General features: G+C 34.0%; 2 protein-coding genes and 1 pseudogene across 2 annotated transcripts; all 3 read right to left on the bottom strand.

Annotated features, from left to right (window-relative positions):
- Positions 1 to 8,735: 8,735 nt before the first annotated feature.
- On the bottom strand, positions 8,736 to 10,444 carry LOC108827029 (peroxidase 45). Its single transcript, XM_018600377.2, has 4 exons — positions 10,163 to 10,444; positions 9,778 to 9,966; positions 9,358 to 9,523; positions 8,736 to 9,270 (listed from the first exon to the last, which is right to left on the bottom strand). Exons 1-4 carry the CDS (start codon positions 10,373 to 10,375, stop codon positions 8,864 to 8,866), a joined length of 975 nt encoding a protein of 324 aa, XP_018455879.2. The 5' UTR covers positions 10,376 to 10,444; the 3' UTR covers positions 8,736 to 8,863.
- A 5,804-nt stretch (positions 10,445 to 16,248) lies between these two features.
- Positions 16,249 to 17,675, bottom strand: LOC108840861 (uncharacterized). The gene is made up of 2 exons (XM_018613672.2): positions 17,606 to 17,675; positions 16,249 to 17,487 (listed from the first exon to the last, which is right to left on the bottom strand). Exon 2 carries the CDS (start codon positions 17,468 to 17,470, stop codon positions 16,901 to 16,903), a length of 570 nt encoding a protein of 189 aa, XP_018469174.1. The 5' UTR covers positions 17,471 to 17,487; positions 17,606 to 17,675; the 3' UTR covers positions 16,249 to 16,900.
- Positions 17,676 to 17,970: 295 nt separating this feature from the next.
- Positions 17,971 to 24,955, bottom strand: LOC130508735 (crossover junction endonuclease MUS81-like; annotated as a pseudogene).
- Between the last annotated feature and the right edge of the window lie 316 nt (positions 24,956 to 25,271).

A 25,271-nucleotide genomic window follows, 5' to 3' on the forward strand; every position in this document is an offset into this window, starting at 1 on the left:
AATTAATATAATAATATGTATAAATAAAAAAAATATTATCAAACATCTATATTATAAAATAATATAATGTATTCTATATGTAATTACAAAACATAAAATATATACATGAGATTTCTTATTATAAAACCAACGGTTTATGAGTTTACATTGAATACAAGTTAAATCAAACATCCGCGCAGATCAAGTTCTAGTTATTAATTAATGCAACAAAATTCTGAAATTTCTTCTAGCTCTTTTGTATACTACTCTTTCCGTTTCATATTAAGTGTCGTTGTAGAGAAAAATTCCGTTATAAAATAATTGTCGTTTTAATATTTCAATGTAGAATTTATCAAATTTATTTTCTAGTTTATTTTTATATTGGTTAAAATATTAGTAGGTGTATTGGTAATGATATTTTTATATAGAAAATATGCAAAATTAAATGATTTTTTAATTTGTATCCACAAGTTTAAAGTGACACTTATTATGTAACAAACGGAGTTTTTATTATTTTCGTTAGAATGTGATGTTTTCTCTTTTATTTTAATGCAATCCCCTAAGTCTTTGATTAAACGTGCACAACCTGTGTTTAGATTTTTTTTTTGGTAAAACAACCCGTGTTTAGTTGTTTACGTTAACCATATAGATGCATTTTGCAATTTATATCTATATGTATACTAATTCAACATTTTCTTCCTAATATAAAGTTAGAGTAATTTTATAGTTGAAAACAAAAGAAATGAAAGCAACCAAGAGGGAAACAATGACATAGAAATGTGAAAAAACAAATAAGAAACTAGAGCGAAGTATATGGCGAATATTAGCATGCATATTAGTTATAGAATAATTTTCCTGTTTAATCTCGTTTTAATTAGGAATACTTGATATAAACATACATTAAAAACAAATTTGTTGATCGTAAATAAGTTATGAAACATTAATAGCAATAGTATCAACATTATCTATCCTAAAATCAGAAGTAGAGTTTTAAATCAGGAATCAGTTGTTTTCTAAACTCGGTTTACAATGAACTACGGCTCCTATTATGAATCTTTGTCTCAAATAAATAACTATGGATGTACACCAAATTATCAATAAATACGAGTAGATTGTTATAGTGTAGACATTTAACAATAATCATATTATCATCAAAGTTTCGTGGAACTTTCCATAATGAATGGTTTCTACCTCTGACTATTTCAGCAATTCACGTTGAAAATATTAACAGAAATAAATGTATTATTTCCAATCACACTACCATGCTAGGTAAAGACAGAACTGTAATTATTCAATACTAATATCCTTATATAAAAACAATAAGATACAGACAGTGAATACAACCAATGCCAATAATATTTAAATATAGAACTATTTTTGTCTGTGTGAATTAACCACAAGGAAATCGTACATAACTGTCAGAGTGAATTTGTACAAAGTCTATAAAGACTGATATCGAATATTGTAAGTTGGCATGTTACGACTTGTTAATTTGTGCTGTTCTTCAAATTTGTTTTCTTTTATATATTTTTCGATTAGTTAAATTATGTAAAAATGTAAGCAGCAATAATAAATAAGCGGACCCAGATAGAGGAGAAAAGATATGGCTTGGATTGGGATTTTGGGAGGGACACATCTCATGTGGTTTTCAATTCCAGTGTTTTATTTTTTATTCTTAACTTGGATTTTTTTTCACAAACTTACCCACGTGCACTCATTCAATACTTTCTTTTTACAAATCGTTCGTCTATATTTCAAAGAGTGTCCTTTTTTGGTGATCAAAGTTTTAGTATCACGAACAATTAGAGACAAAATACTACTGAAAATATAGAGGTTAAAATACAAGGAGAATTACTTCAAACGGAGGTTAAGGTGCCGACTGGTTTTCTCACTATCACCCGCAAACGCAGCTTTTGCGGTTTATAGCGGTTGTTGGCGTTTCGAAACAATCACAGAAAACGCTATAAATCGCTTCAAACCGCTCCGAACCTCTTAAAATCAAAAGCTGGTTCCAGCTAGCGTTTGCGGTTGCGGGCGGTTGCGGGAGGGTAAATTTTTTTCTTTAAAAACAGAATAAATAAAAATAATACTAAAAATATCCAATAAAAATTTTCAATTGAAATAATAGAAATTGTAAAATGTATTCATATTATATTTCAATTTATATTATAAAAATTCAAAACTAAAATATTTTGGGGAAATTTCACAAATACACTTTCCATACTACCACTAATCAACTATACCACCAAACAAATTACCTTTTCAAAAATATCACATTGGTGAATGTGTAAAAGACTCAGCTACCCTCACATTTACAACAATCCATCTCACACTTTCTCTCCGTTGATACGATCACCTCCGTCGATATCCATCGCCTCTGTTGCTTCCGTCGTCGATATCGATCGCCTCCGTTGCTTCCGTCATCAATATCCATCGCCTCCGTTGCTTCCGTTTTGAACGATTCTCTCTATCACGCCGCCGTCGAATCGTATTTCACTTTCATCCCTCTTCTATACGATATCATAGCCTCCGTCCATCGCCTCCATATCAATCATCGACGGATTCTCTCTCTCTCACGCTGCCGGATTCTCTCTCTCTCTCTCTCTCTCTCACGTCGCCGGATTCTCTCTCCCACGTCGAGATCTCCGCCGAGCCATTCCTCCAAAATGACGATTCCAGATTCACAATTTGTATGTTTCAAATATCTATATCTTGTTATAACTTGTTGATTTTGTTTTCATTCGAATGATTCGGGTTAGATTTCGGGATAGTGAACATTGCATTTTTACAGAATTATAATCGCTTATAAAATCTGGATTTCATGATATTGTTAAAAGTACGACTTATCGATTTATAAGTCTTTATAAAGAAGAACGATTTAGCAATTGATAGTAGTGTTTACTACCTGCAGTGTATAAAGAAGAACGATTTGTAAGTCTTTATAAAGAAGAACCATTTAACAATTGATAGTAGTGTCTATTACCTGCAATGTATAAAGAAGAACGATTTATAAGTCTTTATAAATTTCCGCATGTTTAGACCACTATTAACTTCAAATTTTCATTTCCTTTTGCAGTTTGATTTGCTTTACACGTCTAGTCACTTAAGGCCTTTAAATACCTACTCTTTGCCTCACTAAACTCTAGCGCTTTGAGCTTAGATGTCAATATCCCAAAGTGGGAAACCAAGTGAAATGTTTTGTAGCTATTCTTGAGTAAAAAAAGTGAGTAACAGATTCAGGTTTGTTAAAAATTTGATGTGTGAGTTGATGAATCTTTGTGTTCCAGGGTTGTGTTCCCGAGCTTCAGGGAACGTTACCTCTCGACAATGCTCTTCCAGTCGATCCGTGAAGAGTGCGACAAAATGCAGCCTGAGATTTGAAGTTGTGAACCTCTTTGTTTTTTTTTGAACAAATGTATATTTCCGTATTACAATGTGCAACGCAATTGGTGTTTGTTAATAAATGCATAAGGCCTCATTGTCCCATCTATAATAATAGTGTTTTAAAAAAAACTAGTTATAGTAACATTGTAAAATAAGATTTTGGTCAAATGGAAAGTCTAATTTAAGCACAACTAGATTTTATATAATAATTTATAAGAATATTTAAATTTATTTATAAGGGTTTATAAAATCATTTATAAGGGTTTATAAAATCATTATTTATAAGAATTTATAAAATCATTTATAAGAGGTAATATAAGAGTTGTATAGGTTTATAAATCAACTAAAAGAATCTATAACCATTAGCCATTATAAAACAATTTATATATGTAAAATTATTTGTAAGAGTATATAAACCATTTATAAAGGCATATAAAACAAGTTATAAAATCTATAAACCATTTATAAATGTTTATAAGAAAATTATGAAAGTTTATAAATAATTTATAAAGGGTATGTATACTATTAATAAAAGTTTATAAAAACTTTATGAAAGTTTATATTCAATTTATAAGGAGTATTGTAAGAGTTGTATATGTTTATAAATCAACTAAAAGAGTCTATAACCACTTAGAAAGTCTTATAAAACAACTTATATTGGTTTGAATAATAATTTATAAGCATTTATAAGGGTATATAAATGATTTATAAGGGTTTATAAAAATAATTTATAAATTTTATACACCATTAAAAAAGATTATAAAACAATTTATAAAGGTATGTAAAATTTATGAAGCGGTGGAGTCTTGCTTGCTGTCCCCGCATGTGCCTCAGAATCTGCCACGTATCATCATCTCTTTACAAAGCCTGCACGTGTTCTTTAGTTTTATGAATTAATAAAAGCTTATAAAACCTTGTATAAACCATCTATAAAATTTATAAAACACATATAAATATTTATATAACTATTTATAAAGGTTTATAAAACTATTTAAAAGGGTTTATAAAACTATTTACGAGAACATATAAGCTATTTATAAGATTTTATACGTTTATTTATAAGTGTTTAAAAATTAATTTACAAGATTTATAAAAGTTTATAAATCATCAAATTAACCAACTTTCTACCATTTCAACAGTGACTCCTCTGAGGTTGTCCATGTTCATAGCAAACCATGACTTCATCGCATCGTAGTTGATCTCATTAGTGACAAGATGAAAGACGACTTTCTCAGGGGCCTTGGAGTTGAGAGCAGTGGAGTTAACCACAACCGAAGTAGGAATAATGTTATCAGAAAATACACAAAAATGGTAAAGACTGTTATCAGTGAGCTTAGAAACCACAGCATAGCTTCTGTCCGCAAGCTTCCCATGTAACTCAGAGTTCTGAAACCACTCAGAATTGAGACGAACACCAAGACAGTAAAGACTCTTGGGCAGTTCCTCAAGAGCAATCTGAGCCTACTTAGCACTCTTCTAAGTAACATAACTCATCTGCCTTTCCAAAGACTGAATAGTAGCCTTGAGCTTTATGATCATAGTGGCGCTGTCGTAATGAAACAGCTGAGCTTGGTAAAGCAAGGCAGCCATGTTGTGGATAGTGGGTTCAGAGTCAAGAACCGTCAAGGGACGTCTAGAAGCAGCGGCAGTGGAGAGAAGCAGCTGAGAGTTGCAGATCTGAGCGCTTAGGTCCCAAGCAAACTGAAGTTTTTTTGCTTTCTTTAGAGATGACAACAAAGGCTTTAATTAAAGCAATCTGGTCGTTAACTTGGCGAGCAAAGCAGGTCGGGCATAAGATTTCTTCGGTCATGTTCATGCCTCCTACAAGATTTTGTTCTTCTCGTATCTTGCTTTAGTTTCTTCTCGTAAAACATGTAAAAATCGAATTCAATCATTATCTCCAATTTATTTGAATTTTGAATCTCAAAGCAACTCACTTTAGCAAACCTTCTGTTGTTCCAATCTTTGTACTGAAAAAAATCATAACTTTCTTTCTCCCAACGTCAATCTCATCCTCAAAATGTTTATAATATCTTTTACGATTTTCTTTATAAGGCTTTATAAGAAATAAAATATTATTTATAATGGTTTATAAAACAATTAATACGACTTTATAAGAGTTTATAACAGCAGTCTATAAGGCTTTCTAAATATATTATTAAAGTTCATAATTGGTATAACAAATATATCATTAATAAGAGTTTATAAATAACCATTATAAGAGATTTATATATCTTTATAAGAGTCTATATATCAGATCTTATAAACTCGTATAAACCAGATATCTCATCTCTTGTGCGGTACGTGCTCCTAAGGTCAGACATGGAGCGACTGTGGTACCTGTACGTGTCCATCTCCAGAATCTGTATACACAGAAATGATGAATCAACGAACGAGCTTGTCTCCCCATAAGACCAACAACATTCAGATATTTAAACTCAAATCCTAGTACACAAAGAGGAACCAAGTGACTGTAACTTCTAACTAGAAAATGAAACAGCAAAAAGTTTTCCTCTTACGATGCAAATGTCCTACGGGAGAGCTACATTAGATATTGTCAAAACAAATTCACATAATGTGACAGACGACAAAAGGTGATACAAAAATGTGAGAATACTAAAATATAGACAAGCTTACTATCGGTCCATTCTTCAAGGCATATTCCTTAGCAGCGAAGATCTCTGATACGTCGAAGAGTCTGCAAAGCTCTTGCTTCTTCATCATCGTTTCCTCTCCTTCTCGATAGATGACGACGATGATAGCAAATATCGAGAGGAGTCTACGCGGTTCGAATTGCGTAACGAATCGGCGATCTCCATCGTGAATTCGATCGGATTGAGCTGTTCGGGGATCTGAAACCCAGCTTCGCGATCAAGTCCTTGAGATGCTCCAGATTCCCGAAGTCGATCACCGATCCGGACGAGAGGATCAAGTAATCAGAGATGTAATCAAGTATCCGGTAGCTGGGCTGATGGATCAAGAAGACGACAGTGCTCACCGGAAAATTTCGACGGACATGGTGAAGAAGAGATAGTGGGAGAATAGAGAATTGGTTTATTAGTTAGGGGTACAATGGTATTTTGATTATTAAAAATCTGGTGGTATAGTTGGTTAGTGTATAATTGAAAAGTGGTACTTTGAAAGTGGTATTTTTGGCAATTCCCCAAATATTTTCTATAAATTTTTAAAATTGAATAATATGATTTTATAAATATAAATTTTATATTTATCATATTATTATGATTTTTAATATTTTTATAATTACATAAAATGTAAATATTGTTAAATTATTATTTAACAGATGTTGCGTTTTGTAGTTTACCAGTCATAAGAGTCCCGCAAACGCAACAATTTCTAACAGCTATACCAGTCGTACAAATCTCTAAAAAACGCTTAAAACCTCAACTACCCGCACCCGTAAACTCCCGCAACCGCAACCGCAACCGCTGCGGTTACACCAGTCAGGCCCTAAGTAATAAAACTGTAAGCTCAACAGAAGACAAGACATATATTTAGATTCTGAAAAATATCATGTAGAATAACTACGGACACTTTCAACAGTAACAAATATATTTAAGTATATATAGAGATTTTTGTATTTAGAGATGAATGTTATGGGAGATATTAGCAGATTTTTTTTTTTAAATTGTGTATATAACTACAAACAGTAATAAATATTATCAAAATTTACATAGAGTTTTCTAAAATTACCGGGGACATCTGCTCCATTCTTGGACCATATGGCTTTTTCACTGGGTGCGGTTTTGATCGTTACCATTTGAAACCTAAAATATTACTCCCTTCGTTTCGAATTATATGTCGTTTTGGAGCAAAATTTTCGTTTCAAAATAAGTGTCGTTTTATGATTTCAATGCAAAATTTATTGACTTTTTAATCTAATCTATTTTTCTATTGGTTGAAATCTAATTAGGTGTATTGGTAATGATGTTTTTATCTAATAAATATACAAAATTAAATGTTTTATTAATCTGTATGCCGAAGTCTAGAACGACAAATAAATTGAAACGGAAGGAGTATCAATTATCAGAAATCTTCATGTATATAAAAGAGAAAAAAATAGTTGGCAGTACAAATAATGTAATAAAAATCTAGAAGAGGACATGACTAATACAGTAATCATTTCCTTGCATTTGGTAGGAATTGCAACTACGAGTCTCATCCTCCTTCACATCTTTTTTCTCTTTCTCCACATTTTCTTCGTTTTATTTGGTTTTTAAGTAACTATTTTCTTTTAACATTTAGTAAAAGAACATGAAAGCTTTTCTTTTGCCAAAAGAGGAACTCAAAAGTGCACAAAAACAAATGTTATGTTTGTGTTCTCTAATTTTTTTTTTTTAAAAGAAAAGATCCTTTTCTTTTTGTTTCGGTCGTCCAGAAAATATCAACATGCAAGTGGGCTTGACAAAACTCTAAGAAAATAATAAATATATAATACATATAAATGACTACAAATTTTCATTAAATTACTTGTAAGGCACACATAAATAACAGAAATGAAATGGGTGGCACATTGTCACTCTCAGGTTAGAAAAAAACATCCAACGTCTTAGTAGCTCAAACAAAACATGTTGCTTTATTAATATAGCAAATTAAAAGAAGATGACATTTTACTTGCAATAATATCAAATCGGATGATTTTACAGATGTATTTGGATCGAATGATTGACTATGTGGATCACGGATTTACAAGTCTGGCTAGCGGAATTGGTTCAGGTTTGAAAACACTGGTCGTAAGGAAAGCAAAGAAGAAGCAAGCAAAAGAAATTGAGTATAAAAAAATATATTAACCGGAAAAATTTGCGGTAAACATAATTAGTACTGGGCCAAGAGGATGGGCTTCTCCATTACAAACGCAACAAACCACGCAGTCCAATATGCCGAATGTAAAAGCAACATACAAAAGTAATCGAGAAATTAAAATGCATGACAACAATGATGTGAAATATTAAAAACATTGAGTGTATTGCATCATTCGATGATGCTAGGAAGATATTTTAGTTGTTGCACTAATTTCGTTATCTCTCGTTTCAAATATTGTATAGATGTTGAAGTATGAAATAAAATAAACAGTGGAAAATTAAATCCCATAGCTACACAAATATTCTTATCAGAAATATAGTTATCTTATTAGACTTTGAGTTTTGGGTTCTATATTCTTTTGCTGAATTAGCAAGATTGTGACATAATAGTGAGCATCCAAATCCCGAAAATAAATAATTAGAATGAACATCCAGATAAATGTTATTATTATCTAGCTTAGACACTTAATAATTTTACCTTTCTCTTAAAAAAGAAGAAGAAAACATATGTAATAAATCAGATATAAACATAAGACAAAAGGAGAAGAGAAGAGAAATAAAACCATCTTATTATTAATTGAATTTTCCATTTGACACATTTGAACTCCTTATTACAAAAACAATACGAAATTTTATTTTTTAAGGAATAAGATAAACAAACCAAAAGCCCTAAAATCACACTAATTAACACGTGAACAATCCCTTCGAATCTCACCAGCATTACCAGTTTTAACCCCGACACGACCAAGTTTCGTGATGGCCGTGATAAAAGCCTGCCTAAAAGCTCCTTCACTATTGGCAAACAAGTTAACCGTAGCTCTAGACCGTTGGTCCGTGAACAAGACTTGATCAGACGTAAACAAACCCCTCCCTTGTTGGAGATTCTTGAAGTAAGCGTTGTCGAAAGTACGTGGCGATGTTGGGTCCATGTTGATCGCTATCCTTGGGTCAACACGAATGGGACACATCTGCCTAAGCTGAAACGCGTAGCCACGGTTCAAACTCGGGTCGATACGGGTTCTAGGGCTAAAGTTGTAAATTCGCTTTGAGAATTTCCCACAATGTGCGAATCCGATAGTGTGCGCTCCTGATATTACAATAACCTTTTATCAATCATAAAGATTCGGTTTTAAGAACAAAAAAAGAGATTTGGTTTAGTTTTGTTCGGTCGTACCTGAGAGGGCGATCATGTCGGTTTGAGAGAGACCGTGACGGTTGAACATGGTGTTGAGCTGGTTTAGGTTAAAACCAGGTTGTGGCAAACTGTGTTGTACGCTTGCCTTCGTAGATAATCTGCCATCTCTCCTCCCTAGCTCAACCGGGTAGCTCGGTCCTCCTGTCTGCAAATTTAGTTTAACCCGATTATTATAATCATGATAGTGATATGAAATATCAATAATTCGTTTTTATTCGGACTATATGATCTGTTGGTTGCTTGTATAAAATAATTACAAACTGCCACAAGAGGTGTCACATTATAATATGAGTAGCTTTTCACCCAAAATGCGAATTATACCTCGGACATTATATAATATTAAGACAATAAAGAGAGATGAAAACTATAATATGTAACTAGAGAAGGTTATATTCATACCAAAACAACGACTTCACGTGTAGCGAGAGCTAAAATGTCAGCACATGAGACTTTGTTGCGGCAGTTAGGATCTCTATCAACGGCTTGCTTTGCCTTTATCACCGTGTCGAATCCGTCTCCAGCTAATGACATGTCATCTGGATGATCTCTCTCCGACGGAGATGCTAAAACTATCGAAGCATCACATCCCTAGATATTCATATAATATAAGAAATTAAGCACCTATGATAATGTTTCGTTTGAAGAATGTATATATAAAGTAACATCTAACAATTTCTCATTCATTTAACATTTGTTAATAAAATGAATTGTTGCTTGTACGTTAGAGATTAAGAAAATGATTTGAATTCCTATATATATGTGACATATGGATACTGTTACGTACGCGAACGAAGCAATCGTGGAAGAAGAGCCGGAGAGTAGCTGGAGCGGTGACGAAAGTCTGCTGAAATTTTTGACGGACGGCGTTACGGACAATGTTTTCAACGTTCGGGCATGATCTCTGGTAGAAACCAGTCCGAAGCTGAGCAGAGACACATGAAGAAAACAGAAGAAGAGAAAATATAGAGAAGATGGCCTGGTTAGTCTTCTTCTCCATGGCTAATTATAATTTTAAGTTTTGGTTTGAAGGTAGACCCTTCTTATAGTAAATAGAAAGAGTAATTTAAATGAAGGGTGTGGTACAGTTTGGGCTATTTGAATAATGATATGATGATTAGTCCGAAGATAATGTGTAATGATATATTAAAAAAGCAAGAGAAACTGTTAGGAATGTGGATGTAACAGTCCATCTAGATATTGACAATTTGAGAGGAGGCTAAGGTGAGGCTCCGAGATCATTATTTTAATTTCTCTTTCTGTTTTCTGTTAATTATCAATTTAATCAAGCAGTTAGCTGTTAACTACTGGTCTATACTCTATACTGATGGAGGCAGTGACTGTCGATGTATATAATTGATAACACTACAAGAAAAATGTGTATCCTCCGACGAAGCTTTCCGAGAACCCCTTTTGTCAGAAAAATACTGATAGATTGCCGCGAATTTTCCGAGAACTACAGAATTTTGTTTGAATCTCATCGGAAAGTTCCGACATAAAGGTTTTGTCGGTAGTTTCTTGGAATGAGTTGTTGTAAATTTCTCGGAAACTTTATATACGCAAAAAAGTTTGTTCCCGGTAAATAATTAGAAAGTTGACAAGAATTCGTCGGAAGTCTCACGGTAAGTGTGTGGCGCGAGTCTACAGTGGCCACATACAGAATATCAATTTTTTTTTTTTTGAACACCACAGAATATCAATTTTTTTTTAGGGGTAATTCGCGAAATGACTAAGTTTGTAAAGATAATTGAGTGGATGACTATGATGTTGACACAATTAAGTAACTATCAATTGAGTCTCAATTTATCCGGTTCTACCCCCAAGTCAAACCAGTTTTCAGTCATAAAGAAATACTAGATTTTGACCCGCACACCCGTGCGGGTGTATATTTCAAAAATATATTGCTATTTATTTTTCATGTCAATATCAAAGCTGGATAAAAAAATTCAAATCTGAAGAATCAAACCAATCACGATCCAAAAAAGTAATACCAAACCCTAACCAAAATTGATTAAATATCTAAACTATCAAAATTTTAATATTTAGACAACTGAAACCATAACCAATTCGAACCAAAGTATTTTGGATATTTGTTCTGTATCCGAAAAAGATTTATATACTTATATATATTATATATATATATATAAATTATTTTTAGTTTTAATGTATATAAAAAATATCCAGAATATATATGATACTTTTAGGTTGGTTTACATACTTGAAAATATATAAAAATAGTCAAATATAAATATCTAACATAGTGGAAGTACACTCAAAACAGCAAAAATATTTAAAATAATTTTTGATTTTTGATCCAAAATTTAAACTAAACCAATTTATATGTTAAGTTTAGGTATTCTGGCATATGTTATTCAAATTATATACAATAAATTATTTTATTTATAGATTTTAGGAAATTCAAAATATATAGTGAATTTAAAAAAAAAATTAAATGGGTTATCTGAACCCGAACTGAATCCGCAAAGATCCGAATGTAATTCAAACTGAAATTTAAAAATATATGAATGAGACTGATATTTTTGATCCCAGAAATCCAAAACTCAAACAGATCTGAAACGAACCCGAATGGATATCTGAACGCCCAGCCCTAGTGATAATTCGAACTGAAGTTTAGAAATATATGAACGGGGTTGAAATCTTTGACCCCGGAAATCCGAAACTCAAACAGATTTGAAACGAATGGAATGGATACCTGAACGCCCAGCCCTAATCACTATTATGTATCCTATATATGTCATCATATAATTAATTGTATTGGTCCATCATATAAATAATCATATAATTAATAGTATTTTATATGTATAATCTTATAAATAATCATATATATTATATTCTTCAAGTTTAATGTCAAATATAAAAACTATAATTTAAGTTAGTATATGAAATTAATCTTTTTGTTGTATTTTTCTTATATATATTGAAAACATTTTTTAATAATGGTTATTGATTGTTTTGATTGTTTTTAATTTATAAAATCATTATAAATTTCTAAACCATTGGTAATTACTGTGTTTTATAAATGATTAAATGGATCGTTATTGATGACAATTTTGAATCTATATATCAACCCAAATGTTAATCTATTTGTGCAAGTATTACATTGTATATATAAAATATTCTGTAATGTAAATGCTATTATTAAAATTAAAAATACAAATGCGGTGACTCACTAACATTTGACAGGTGTTTTCTTAATGTCATGTGTATAATATATAAGATATAAAACTACAATGCACAGGATATTAAACGTACGTTTTAAGTTTTTGGTAAGTAATGTCAGAAAAAAAAAAGTTTGGTAAGTAAATCATCCAGATTTGCGGTTAGATAATAATAGTAATTTAGATTAATTATTTGTTTTAAATGCAGTGGCAGTCCTTTGTAATATTTGAGCAACTTTAAGGGGTTATAGCTAAGTGTACTTCAGTTTTAATAGTTTAGATATGTCAAAAAGAAGAAACAAGGCCACTTGCCAATTTATTAATCCATCAGAGAAATTTAATAATGAATAATTATTATTTACAAGCACATTACGTGAAAGAACTCATATCAAAGATTTTTTATAACATATTTATTTACTATATGCAGTAAAATAATTAGATAGATATGAGTTGACCAAAATAATATAAGGTGATAATTGAGGCCACATCAGACTCATATAAACCACATACGGTTCATAGCACTATACTACATGGTGGATATAGTATAGTACGTTTACATTGTACATCTAAACCATATACGATTCATAGCACTAATACAAGTAATGGAGTAAAGAGGGTGAGTTAGTGAAACCTCTTCCCATATGATAACACTAAACCCTAATCTGGAAATGTCAACCCACATCCAAGATATAAACAGTTTTTCCGTTTTCAAATAATGACATTCACTAGGTTTATAATACTATACTACATGGTGGATATAGTATAGTACTTGTATAGTGTACGGGAACTAAACTTTAGTACTCTTCAATAATTCAAGGGACTTTGGTAAAACTCTCACCCAGATGATAACACTAAACCTTAACCCGGAAATGTCAACCCACATCCGAGATATAAACAGCCTCCACCGTTTTCAAATAATGACATTCACCAGGTTCATAATACTATACTACATAATGGATATAGTATAGTACTTGTATAGTATACATAGAACTAAACTTTAGTACTTGTATTAATGAACTCGACGAAAAAGAGACATGTTGAAATTGAAGACCACGATATATTGTTCATTTTCACATAAATAATATAAAAATACAAGAGTGAGCGGAGACTATTTAAAATAGTATAGTAATCATACATAAATAGTAATCCAAAAAATATAGTAACCTTACATACTATACTATATTTTATTTAGCGCATATAGTATAGTCGGCGAGTTCATCTTCTTCACATCTTCCTCTGTTTCAGACATGGCGATCCTCTGTTTCAGACATGGTGATCTTTTGTTTCAGACATGGCGATGAATGCATTCACTGTTCTGAGGTAACTATTCTTCACCATACCATAACAATGTGACATACCATAACAATTTAAACAAATAATAAGAAAAAATTCAAGATTGACAAAATTTTAAAAAATCAAAACAGAAATTGCGACGTCACCTGTTGGTCCTATGGTGCCATCTTCTCCTCCAAACTCAATTCCGCAAGCTCAGAATCTTTGCTCCTTCCTCACCTTGAGAAGAAAGTATGTTTGTTTCGTAGATCTAAGTTGGTGTTTTTGCTCACCGTGTACGCCGTCACCGTTACTTTTCTTTACCATAATTGGTTGTCCTTTTTGTGAGAAAAAATCAATTCAAGAACAAATCAATTCAAAAACAAATCTGGGAAGAAAACTTCAATTTTTTGCAAAGTCACGAAAATCAGATACGTATGAGAGAGAGTATGGTTTTCTAAGAGCCACAAGTTATTTTTTCATTATTATTATTATTAATCTTTGTTTCTTCTTGCAGGTTTCACCGGTAATTTATGGGGGTAATATAGCTATTTTTTATAATGTCTGAGTCATGTATTGGTGAGTTAGGTATTTTAGATATAGAATTAATTTACTTTTGTTTGATGGCTGTACAATGCAATTTCCCTTTTTTTAACATTTCTATTAATTTTAAAATGACTTTATTAGTTTTATCAAACAAAAAAAATGTTTTATATTCCTCTTCTCCCTTCTTCAATCCATTTGTTTTTCAATTCTTTTAATTTTACCTTCTTCCCTTTCTCGTCTCTATCCAGTGTGAGATGTGGACTATTACAATTGTTTTGGATTTTATTTTAGTCCAGAAAGATCCATTAACAAAAAGAACAAAAATGTGATAAAGTAATTTACATTTATAAAAAGTGTATGTGGATAATCCTTACATATTTATGTATGTACGTACTACGTTGTGTAGTTCTATATATGTATCATCTATGCATGTTTATCTTTGACAACTCAATGCGCATGTTACCACTTCTCACCAACTACTTAAACAAGACGGAAAGGGGACAAGAGAATAACTCGTCTTATTTGATTTTACTAAAATGCATCTAAATTATAATTTTAGTTTTACAATAAGGACTATCATCGAAATTGACTTTAAATGATTGACTAATTAATTCATTATGTGAAATTAATGTTTTTTTATAAAATAGGCTTTAATTAGATAGTCTAGTGGCAATATGTTAATAATTGCTGATTTAGCTCTGTTCTCTTGAGATGAATATTAAATTTTGTCAGATAATTAATTTGTTTTGTTTTGAGTATCTAATTTAGTTTAACCACAAAGTCTCGTATGTATATGACAAACCAGAAAAGCCTAAATCACTAGGGTGTTCGTTAAGACGTCCAAGTCGAGAGATGTGGCAGTATGTAATGACTCATCTGATTAGTTAACTTGCACATTTACATAGCTCTTGTATAATCCCAAGTGCTTAAAAAAAATCCCAAGTGCTTATGTAACGATGATTTGTTTTTCTTGCTATGGAAGTATCCGTCTTTTCATCTTGGCACATTTTAAAATGAGTTATTAGCAATTAAATAAACACAATATATATTTTTTTTGATGTTTCATCAAAGTATAGTACTCCATATGGTTACATTTACAATATATTAAAAAATATAAAACTTCTGATTTATTTTAAATGTTCAGAGCCATAATTTTAGGAACAATTTGAATTTATGTAATCTTTGGGTCAATGTCAATCGCTGGTTGGCATCTGAATTATTTGAGCAGAGAGTTTTGAGTCTTGACGCCTCTAATCAGTCACATGGCACTTAACCATGATTAAAGGAAACGACGCCGGCTCCACCATCATCTCTTGTATTTGGGTTTCCTGTATTAACAACCACCGTAAACAATTTTTTTTTTTTAAAACCTCTCTAGAAAATTTGACCTATGAATATCCATAATCACATGATCAACTACTTTTCTAAATATGCAAACTTAATAAGATTTGGTAGAGAAAACCGATAAAATATCTTTTTCTAATTAAAATATTAGATAACACAAATATGCTCTCTTTTTTTTTAAAAAGTGCTATTATTTTTGGTTAACGATTTAATTCCATAGATTTTATCAAAAAAAAATTAAGAAGAGAAATAAACATTGACTATATCTTTATTCTTTATTTCATTAGTTTTCAAGATAGTCTTGTTTTTTTGCTTTGCATAATGATGATTTTTGGATTCTCATGATTTATTATTCCTCACACAACTAATTTTCTAAATTGACAAAACTCATACACTTAAATTAGGTATGCATATTCGTATATACCCGAGTCAATAAGACCAGAGACATATATATTTTTGAATATATTTTTCTTGTTCATATATATATGTGTGTGTGTGTCAGAAACAATTATCTAGTTTTTCCAAGTGCTAATGTGCCTATTTTAATAACGGATTAAAACGTGAACTAATATTAAAAAAAATTATTAGACAGCAATCTTAAAACTCTCTCTGACAACTTCACTCGTACATTACAACAAGTTTTTAGTTGTACGGTGAAAAAAAAAAGAAACAATCAGGCCCCTTATGAGCCATGAGCAATAATACTTCAACGTACGTTTCAGATCAGATACGGGAACAGCTGAGTCTCGACGTGATTAACCGCTCTTCAGCCATAAGTAGCCAAGACGTGTCTTCACAGCTATCTCGGGTGAGGGTTTTGTTGTTACTTCTCGTTTTTTTGTCGACGGTTGGTTAGACTTAGGGTGGTTTATGTAGTGTAGCTGATTGAGAAAACTCTTGTGTTTTATACAGAGGAGGATAGACCTCATTACTTTTTTTGTTATTAGTTGACGAGTTTCTTTATCATAATATTTGTTATTAAAAAAAAATAACTCAAAAGACAAAAGATAAAGATGAGATCATGTCCTAGGCATCATTAAAAAAAAAAAATCCGAGACTGCACTCGTTAATGGTTGCTTTGACGATTTGTTGGACTGACCTAGATACACTAATAACAAAAAAATCAATTAAAACAATTATAATAGGTCCTGAAGAAATCAAATTGCAAAAAGAAAAAAAAAGAGTCATTCATGTTGGTTTAGGTAGATATGAGGAAGGATTAAATTAAATAGATCATCGTTCAACATCTCCCGCAATGGTGGCATCTGCTTCATCTTGTCCGGCACATTCTCGTCCAACTTGTTGAAAAGTTCTATGATGTTCTCATAAATTTGATTGAAGAGAGGAAGGTTATCTAGAACCTTTGAGGATGTGAGATTTGCATTGATCTGTTCAGACAGTTGCTCGTTCTGTTTAAGAAGCTCATTGGCGGCCGCATCATGAGGAGCCGAGATTGAATTCTCAACTTTGACTCTTCCCAATTCTTTGATCCATCTACAACGCATAGCGACGTCTTTGGTGGTCTTTTCTGGAAGCTCTAACGAGATTTTTGCGTAACGTAGACAAGAAGAAACACACGAGTCCAATGGATATCTAGCAAGGGCATTCTCCAGAATAGTTTGCTCTTCAGGGGTCCATACCATGGCAATTCCTGTGTTATTTATCAACTCTGGTTTCTTCAGCGGGATATTCGAGTTACCAGAGTAGGTACTATGTTGATGAAACTCTTCGTTTGTCCACGAATTATTCTCCATCAAACACACGCTAGAACCTGAGACAAGAAAATTTAAGGTAATAGAATAAAACAAAGCTCAACAGGATTAAGTATAAAAGAAACTCTTAGCTCCTGAGGAATAAATAAACAAGTATGGTTCGGACTTAGAACTCACCCGTTAACTTATAGCTCTTACTGTGAAATAGTAGGTCTGAGTATTTATCCAGAATTAGGATTTGTTCTTTTTTTTTTTAAATTATGTTTTTGTTTCTTACACGGTTGTACTTATGGGCAAATCTGGGCTAAAGCCCACAAATCACTATATAATATCCATGAGCACCAAACATGAAACCTTTCCATTTAATTTGTTTTTCCTTTTTCAATTTAATTTGTTTTTCCTTTTTACTTTTTTTGATAATGACTAACTATTACAAGATGTGATTGAATATTTTGTTGAGATTCTTTTGCTTGATGAAAAATACATCTTATATAAACTATAGAATAGGCTAAAAACCTAATTATTTAATGTATTCTAACAGCACTTTTTATTGTAGGTTTCATCAATGTGAAAAAAAAAACTTACCTCCTTAAGATGCATTACTCTTGATATCCAGAAGTTTCCCTCCCAAGGAAATTGCTTGTAGGTCAGGTTCGAAGCAATTTTGGAATAACGAGTCTCTTCTTACCGTACAACCATATCTCTAAATTTGCTGTCTGGAGGATCAAATCCAATGCTCATATTAGAGAAGTTGATTCACTTGAAGAATGGTTTATTTATGGATTCCATCTTTTAATGAGATGAGCATCTTTGTTTGACAAAAAGGAGAAAAATATGAGCCGAGAATGGTTTGATCTCTCAGTTGCAAAAGCTAAACTTATATAGTTATATGGATCAGCGTATTGACAAAAGTAGATAGTGTAAGTAGGATCAATGTCACTTAAGTGAAACAGCTAATCAGTTTCATAACTCTCTTTCTCTCTCAATAGACAGACAAAAAGGTCAAAAGGACAAACTCAGAGGTTGTAGAAGTCATTCACTCCAAACTAGTTTGAATATATTCTTACTAGCTGTTCCACATATTACATTCTTGCTTCGGTTCCTCAACATCTCTTCTTGCGCCGGCTTATTCCCATCCTTCAAAACAATGAGAGTCTGATTATTGTATTCGAGATTAGTGTTTCAAACAGCCATAGCAATGTACTCAGGCAAACAAAAGGCTTACTAGATTAGAATAGGCAGAAGCAAGAGACACAAGTGTCGGGAACATATCAACAACAGCTATAGCAATTTCCTCCGTTACTTGAGGGACCTGCGGTTTGCAGAGAAAGTCCTCAACACCTATCAACCAAAGAAAGGCTTAGCAAGTAACCTAATCAGTACCTGCATGAGCTGAATGGCAAACACATCGCTGACCGTCATTTTCTCAAGGTCTTGACACCTTTTCACAAAACTATCAAAAGAAGGGCACGAGGCCACAACTTTGTTCTGGTCACCATTCACCCGTGACTTGTAGTATTGGTGTATTGATTTAGTGAGATCACTATAATTTCTTAGCGTATCTTTAAGCCCACTTGACCTTAACACATCAAATCCATCTAGAATCTCCGTCGTGAAACAACTAGAATCATAATATTACATGAAAACAAGCTTGGTTCTTAGTCTGTCTCAGAAAAAACATGCGTAAACAATCATATGATCTTTTGAAGTTTAGAAATATTTACGCCGTTTTGATGATTTCTGCTGCTTCAGACTGGTTTGGATCCCCTTCAAGAATGTACATCAGCTTCCTGAGTCCTGATCTCTACTTAGAATAGCCATTTAAGAAGCAACATTGAGAAACAACCTCTGAGAAATCCATGTGAGAACACACACATACACACCTGAAGTCTAAGTTTTTGGTCTCTGTAGCGACCATCTATGATTGATGAGCGCATATCATCAACGCTTTTTCTCTCAACAATAAAGTCCAGAACATACTCAGTTCCAAGATACTTATGACGAGCAATCCAGATACAATCCCCAACTGGTAATCTTCTAACCTCAATCTTGATCTCGTATCTAGAGCATATGTTTTCAATTTTTTTCCTGGATCACGTGATTAAAGAAGATATGGGTTAGTTAGTGGTATCAACAAGAACAAAAACGTAGAAAGGCTAACTCAAAGACTAATGAATCAGTATAAGTTGTTCCACGAACCCATTAGTTGCAAACTGTTCTCGATCATCCAGAATCATGATCACTTGATATACTTCCTCAAACTTCTCTCCAAATGTAAGGGGAGGAAGGCGTGGAGCATTTATAGTTCCACCTGAAGCTAACTGTGTAACCATGAAACATTAAAGAGCAAGTAGTCTTAATCACCGATCCAGTTGCTGATGGTCATAAAAGATACAGTGGTGCAGCCCTGGAATGACTGTCTCTCCCTGGATCATTTGAAGGGGCGTGGGTAGATGAATGATGATGGATATGGTCTTCTCCTCAGAGCTATGGGATGCTCTAAAGATGTTTTTCTGCTCCACAGACACAGGATCACCCTGCTTGGTGTCTAGGATGGATCACAGAGATAATCCTTGCAAACAGAGAATCAAAGACTCGATCTGTATCAAGGCTTGTGGATTGATGTGGGACACAAGAGAGATGGCTCGCCTCCTGATACTCCAAGGACACTGGTCTAGATATTACACACTAAACCAGAGATCCCAAGCTGGATATTACACACCAGCAGAATTGAGAGAAAACTCAAAACAAAGAGATGAAAAAAATGTCGATTGATTGATTCTCAAAAGCTGCGTACAGAATAAGTAGAAAAGAAAACGCCAAACTACCCTAATCCTAAACCAGAATGGTTTAGTTTAATTCTATTCCTAATCCAATTCCAAATTGGTTTATTACTGGTCTAATCCTAATTCTATTAAAACTTGGTTTAATTTAAATGAAATCAATTACACAGAAATAACATTAAACCAACAAGCTGGTTCTTCTTTGGTTTATGATAGGCCACGACTTGAACTTGATCTTTGAGTGTCTCCTGATGGTCTTTTGATCCTCCACGTGATGTTGGTCCAGCAAGAAAGCAAGTGGATCAAGATTATAGTTGCAGCTCTCCTTTTGGGCCGGAAAAGCCTTATTTCGCTTAACTTCAAATCAAACTCAATCCAAAAACTTCCTGACATGTTTTCCTGTTCTTCATACATACTTGGACGTGGGGATTGATATCCATAGCTCCTGTGAAGCTCAGCTGGTTGAATCCTTCTTGTTCAAGTTGTTTCCAGGCAGTACTAAGAGTTCTTCTCTTCTCTCTATCCAGAACCTCATAGATCATGCCAATAAGACCATGAAACTGTCCATTAAGCCAAGATTTGATCAGTTGCTTAGCTTCTCCATACATTGGATCCCATCTCTTAAGTTTGAGCCTGATCAAGATCACACCATCCCCTCCTCCTTTAAAAGGATTTGTCCTCAAATCCAAGACTTGTAAACAAATAATCCATGATCAGTTAACTCCAATGTTCCTGTCCTGGAAATCAGAAATATCATCACAATTGAGTCTCTCCAGGGTCAAACACAAAGTATTGCAACCCCTCCTCATGCCACAACAACTGCTTGGAATTCTGCTCAATATTAGTAGCTATTAAAGTAGATTGTTCCTCCATTTTGTAAAGTTTGAAGCTTACTGCTTCTCTCCATGATGATCCTACACACGTGCTGCTCATGAACATAAGACCATGTACTCTTAGTTTAACCTCTTTCTGGTCAGGTGGACGTGTGGTTTGGTCCCCATACTCATCCTCCAGTTCTGGCTTTTCTTTAACCACCACCAGTTCCTGTTTATCTCTTCTCAGCTTGTTCTGATCAGCTATGAACCTGATAAAGGACTTGTTGCCTCTGACTCTCCTTCATTCTCTCTGCAACTAGTTTGGATCACACCATTCTCTCTCCCTTTAATAAGATTTGACCACAAATCTTGTTCTCCCAGAGTGAAATGAACTCTGCAAATCAAACTTGAAGGCTGCTGCTTTCTGTTCCAGAATTTTGTGACTTTTTCTAAACACACACACAGCTTCCTCCAGGTTCCAAAATAAATTGTTGCAGACCCTGGACAACTCTCAGATGCTCCACTAAACTGAACTGAAGACATCCCACAGATCTGGTCAGTAAATCACAAGATAATGTCTTAAAGTTATCAACTTGCTCAACTATTGAAAGCACCACTTCAGGGGCTTTAGGTGTCCCTCCAAGAGCTCCATCTTCTGTTTTGTTTGGTGAGGCACGTGGTCACACTCAACTTGCGCATCCTCCTCTTGTTCCAACTGATCAGACGAGCTATCTTCTTGACAATGAATAACTAGTTCTGGTTCAGTTTGTTTGCCCTCTCCTTTGGCTGTGATTGATGACTTTTCTTTAGTAGGTTTAAGACTTCCTTCAAAGCCTTTTTTAAGGGGCTTATCTAACACCAATTTCATCTTCTGAGCCTGTTCTGGTCGTGGCTGAACATCAGGTTGCTTAGCTTCTTCATGCGGCTTTAGATCAGCAGGTTTCCTTCTCTTACTATCTGGTCTTGTTGGTTCAATTACTATCAAACCCTGGAAAGCTTGAAGCAAGTTTTGTCTCAGGTCTTCTTGGAATTGTTGGCTATGAAAATAGTCATGTGGTGCCCTTCTCGTTGCTTCCTGGACAAGTTGATACTCTCTCTCAAGCTCAGCCTGCTCCTTGATTCTTCTCATCTCTTGCCAATACTCTCTTTTTGCTTTGGGTACAGATCTCTCCCTAAGGTTTCTGTTCCTCTCAATAGAAGACATTGTAGATCTGATGGTAATTGATAGATTTCGTGATTTCAGAATAAGAACACAAACCCTAACCTTCAAGAGGCTCTGATACACTTGGTGCAGCCCTGGAATGACTGTCTCTCCTGGATCACTTGAAGGGGCGTGGTAGATGAATGATGATGGATATGGTCTTCTCCTCAGAGCTATGGGATGCTCTAAAGATGTTTTTCTGCTCCACAGACACAGGATCACCCTGCTTGGTGTCTAGGATGGATCACAGAGATAATCCTTGCAAACAGAGAATCAAAGACTCGATCTGTATCAAGGCTTGTGGATTGATGTGGGACACAAGAGAGATGGCTCGCCTCCTGATACTCCAAGGACACTGGTCTAGATATTACACACTAAACCAGAGATCCCAAGCTGGATATTACACACCAGCAGAATTGAGAGAAAACTCAAAACAAAGAGATGAAAAAATGTCGATTGATTGATTCTCAAAAGCTGCGTACAGAATAAGTAGAAAGAAAACGCCAAACTACCCTAATCCTAACCAGAATGGTTTAGTTAATTCTATTCCTAATCCAATTCCAAATTGGTTTATTACTGGTAATCCTAATTCTATTAAAACTTGGTTTAATTTAAATGAAATCAATTACACAGAAATAACATTAAACCAACAAGCTGGTTCTTCTTTTGGTTTATGATAGGCCACGACTTGAACTTGATCTTTGAGTGTCTCCTGATGGTCTTTTGATCCTCCACGTGATGTTGGTCCAGCAAGAAAGCAAGTGGATCAAGATTATAGTTGCAGCTCTCCTTTTGGGCCGGAAAAGCCTTATTTCGCTTAACTTCAAATCAAACTCAATCCAAAAACTTCTGACATGTTTTCCTTGTTCTTCATACATACTTGGACGTGGGGATGATATCCATAGCTCCTGTGAAGCTCAGCTGGTTGAATCCTTCTTGTTCAAGTTGTTTCCAGGCAGTACTAAGAGTTCTTCTCTTCTCTCTATCCAGAACCTCATAGATCATGCCAATAAGACCATGAAACTGTCCATTAAGCCAGATTTGATCAGTTGCTTAGCTTCTCCCATACATTGGATCCCATCTCTTAAGTTTGAGCCTGATCAAGATCACACCTACAGCTAACAATCTAGTGAACGCAAATGGGTTACATACAGAAGATGAGCAGTCTTTGAAGGCATGACTAGAACTGGATGAACGTGGAGTTAAGGTGTATCCATCACTGGAAGAGCGAAATTTCTTAAAAAGAGACCTCTCAAGATCAACGTGACCTGTCAATTTGTGGCCAAGACTTTGTGAAATGTCACGGACACAACAGTAAAGGATATTATGGTTGTTAAAAACCATACAAGTTTGTGCTCTTGAAGTCCTGCTGAAAATGTTCCTTGGATTTTGGATGAGTATATGGCTGTGCAATATCCATTTCATCATCGGTTAAGATGTCAACTTCACCTATAAATTTATAGCCACGAATTATTAATAAGAATAAAACAGACACATTAGTAAGGATATTAGAAGAACATAGGGCTTGCTAAAGACCATACAAGTTTGTGCTCTTGAAGTTCCTGCTGAAGAATCTGCCTTGGATCTTACATGGGCATGTGTTTGTGCAATATCTATTTCATCATTAATGGACAATCCAGATCGCATAATACATTCATCTGCTACTTCTCGACCTTGGACTGTCAGCTGTACCTAAGAAAATAAACAATACTCATTCTTACATCTCCTACACAAGGAAGAAAGGTTTAGAAAAAGAGTTTTTTACTTTGCTGGGTTGCTATATTTAATCACTAATCCCTTATGTATAAGCGTCGTCATGCAGCTCCATCCACTATAATACTCTCTCTTAGAGAGGCCAAGACCTATTTCCCTTTTCCTTTCTCTGGCCTAAACCATCCACAAGAATGGTAAGAGGAAGAGATACATTGATATTTGAGTTCAAAATGAGAGAGTGGGAACATGTTTGAGATTCATACGCGATAGAAGCGTGCGAGAGCCCACTTGCGTCAGTAGCATCAATAAGGTCTTGTTTACGCATGAAATCTTTCACATTCTGAGTCCCTCTGGTAAAAAAAAAAACATAACGTTCCTGAAGAAGGGTTTACAGAAAGGAGTGTAGATTTGTGAGGTAAATGAACATCGAGAGTTAACCTGTGCAGTGTTATTAGTAATCCATAAGCAGCAGAGTTTCTTTGGGAAATGTAACGTTTTCTCTCCTTGGCCTTTTGCACTGAAGAGAAAAGAAAAACACGACAATTGATTATACATGTGGTGGGAAATGCGATTTTAATATGAAGTAGACACTAACCATTACCGGAACTTGCAGTTCCATATCAAAGTATCCTTTCATGAGCGTAAGCATCCACTTTCCGAAGCCCCTGTGCAACACATCCAGACCAAATATCGAGAAATCAAACACTTGTGTGACCAAACATCAAGAACAGGACACTTGTGTGGATACAAGCAAAGCCACTCTGTCTTTTCCAAAGCCAAACAAGAACAGTAGAGTCCAATAGAGAGAAGAGAAGAAACATACTTGATATGAAACAAGTCTTTGAGTGTGCTAATGGGATCTTTGGAGTCGCAGACATTTCTATACGCCTTAACAAATGTCCTCTCCATATTTACCGACAAGCTCGGGCTTATCTACCTGTTCTCGCTTCTTCTGTAACAAGTAATCTACTAAACATTGTTTTTCTCGACACACTACCCTTCTCTCATCATCCATCACTACCCACTTCCGAAGAGTTTTAATCTATCAGAACTCAGAAGATCATCAAACCCCTCGTTTGTTTTAAGCGCATATGCTCTCTCGCAAAGGCTTCACCTTTTTGTTCCCGCTTTTAGCCCTTCTCTTGAGAATTTCAAATATTGAGGGTCAATGACGTTGTGACGTGACGAGTCAGTGGCCTCCGTCTGATACAGAGACTTTTGCTTGTTTGGTTATGAATTGTCACATCCTAAATAAAACCTTCTACTCCTAGACTACTGTGCAATCACGATGTGACCTAGTTATTTATTTTACTTTCGTATTATAATGGGAA

Source organism: Raphanus sativus, chromosome 2, assembly GCF_000801105.2.
Source record: "Raphanus sativus cultivar WK10039 chromosome 2, ASM80110v3, whole genome shotgun sequence".
Lineage (NCBI taxonomy): Eukaryota > Viridiplantae > Streptophyta > Magnoliopsida > Brassicales > Brassicaceae > Raphanus > Raphanus sativus.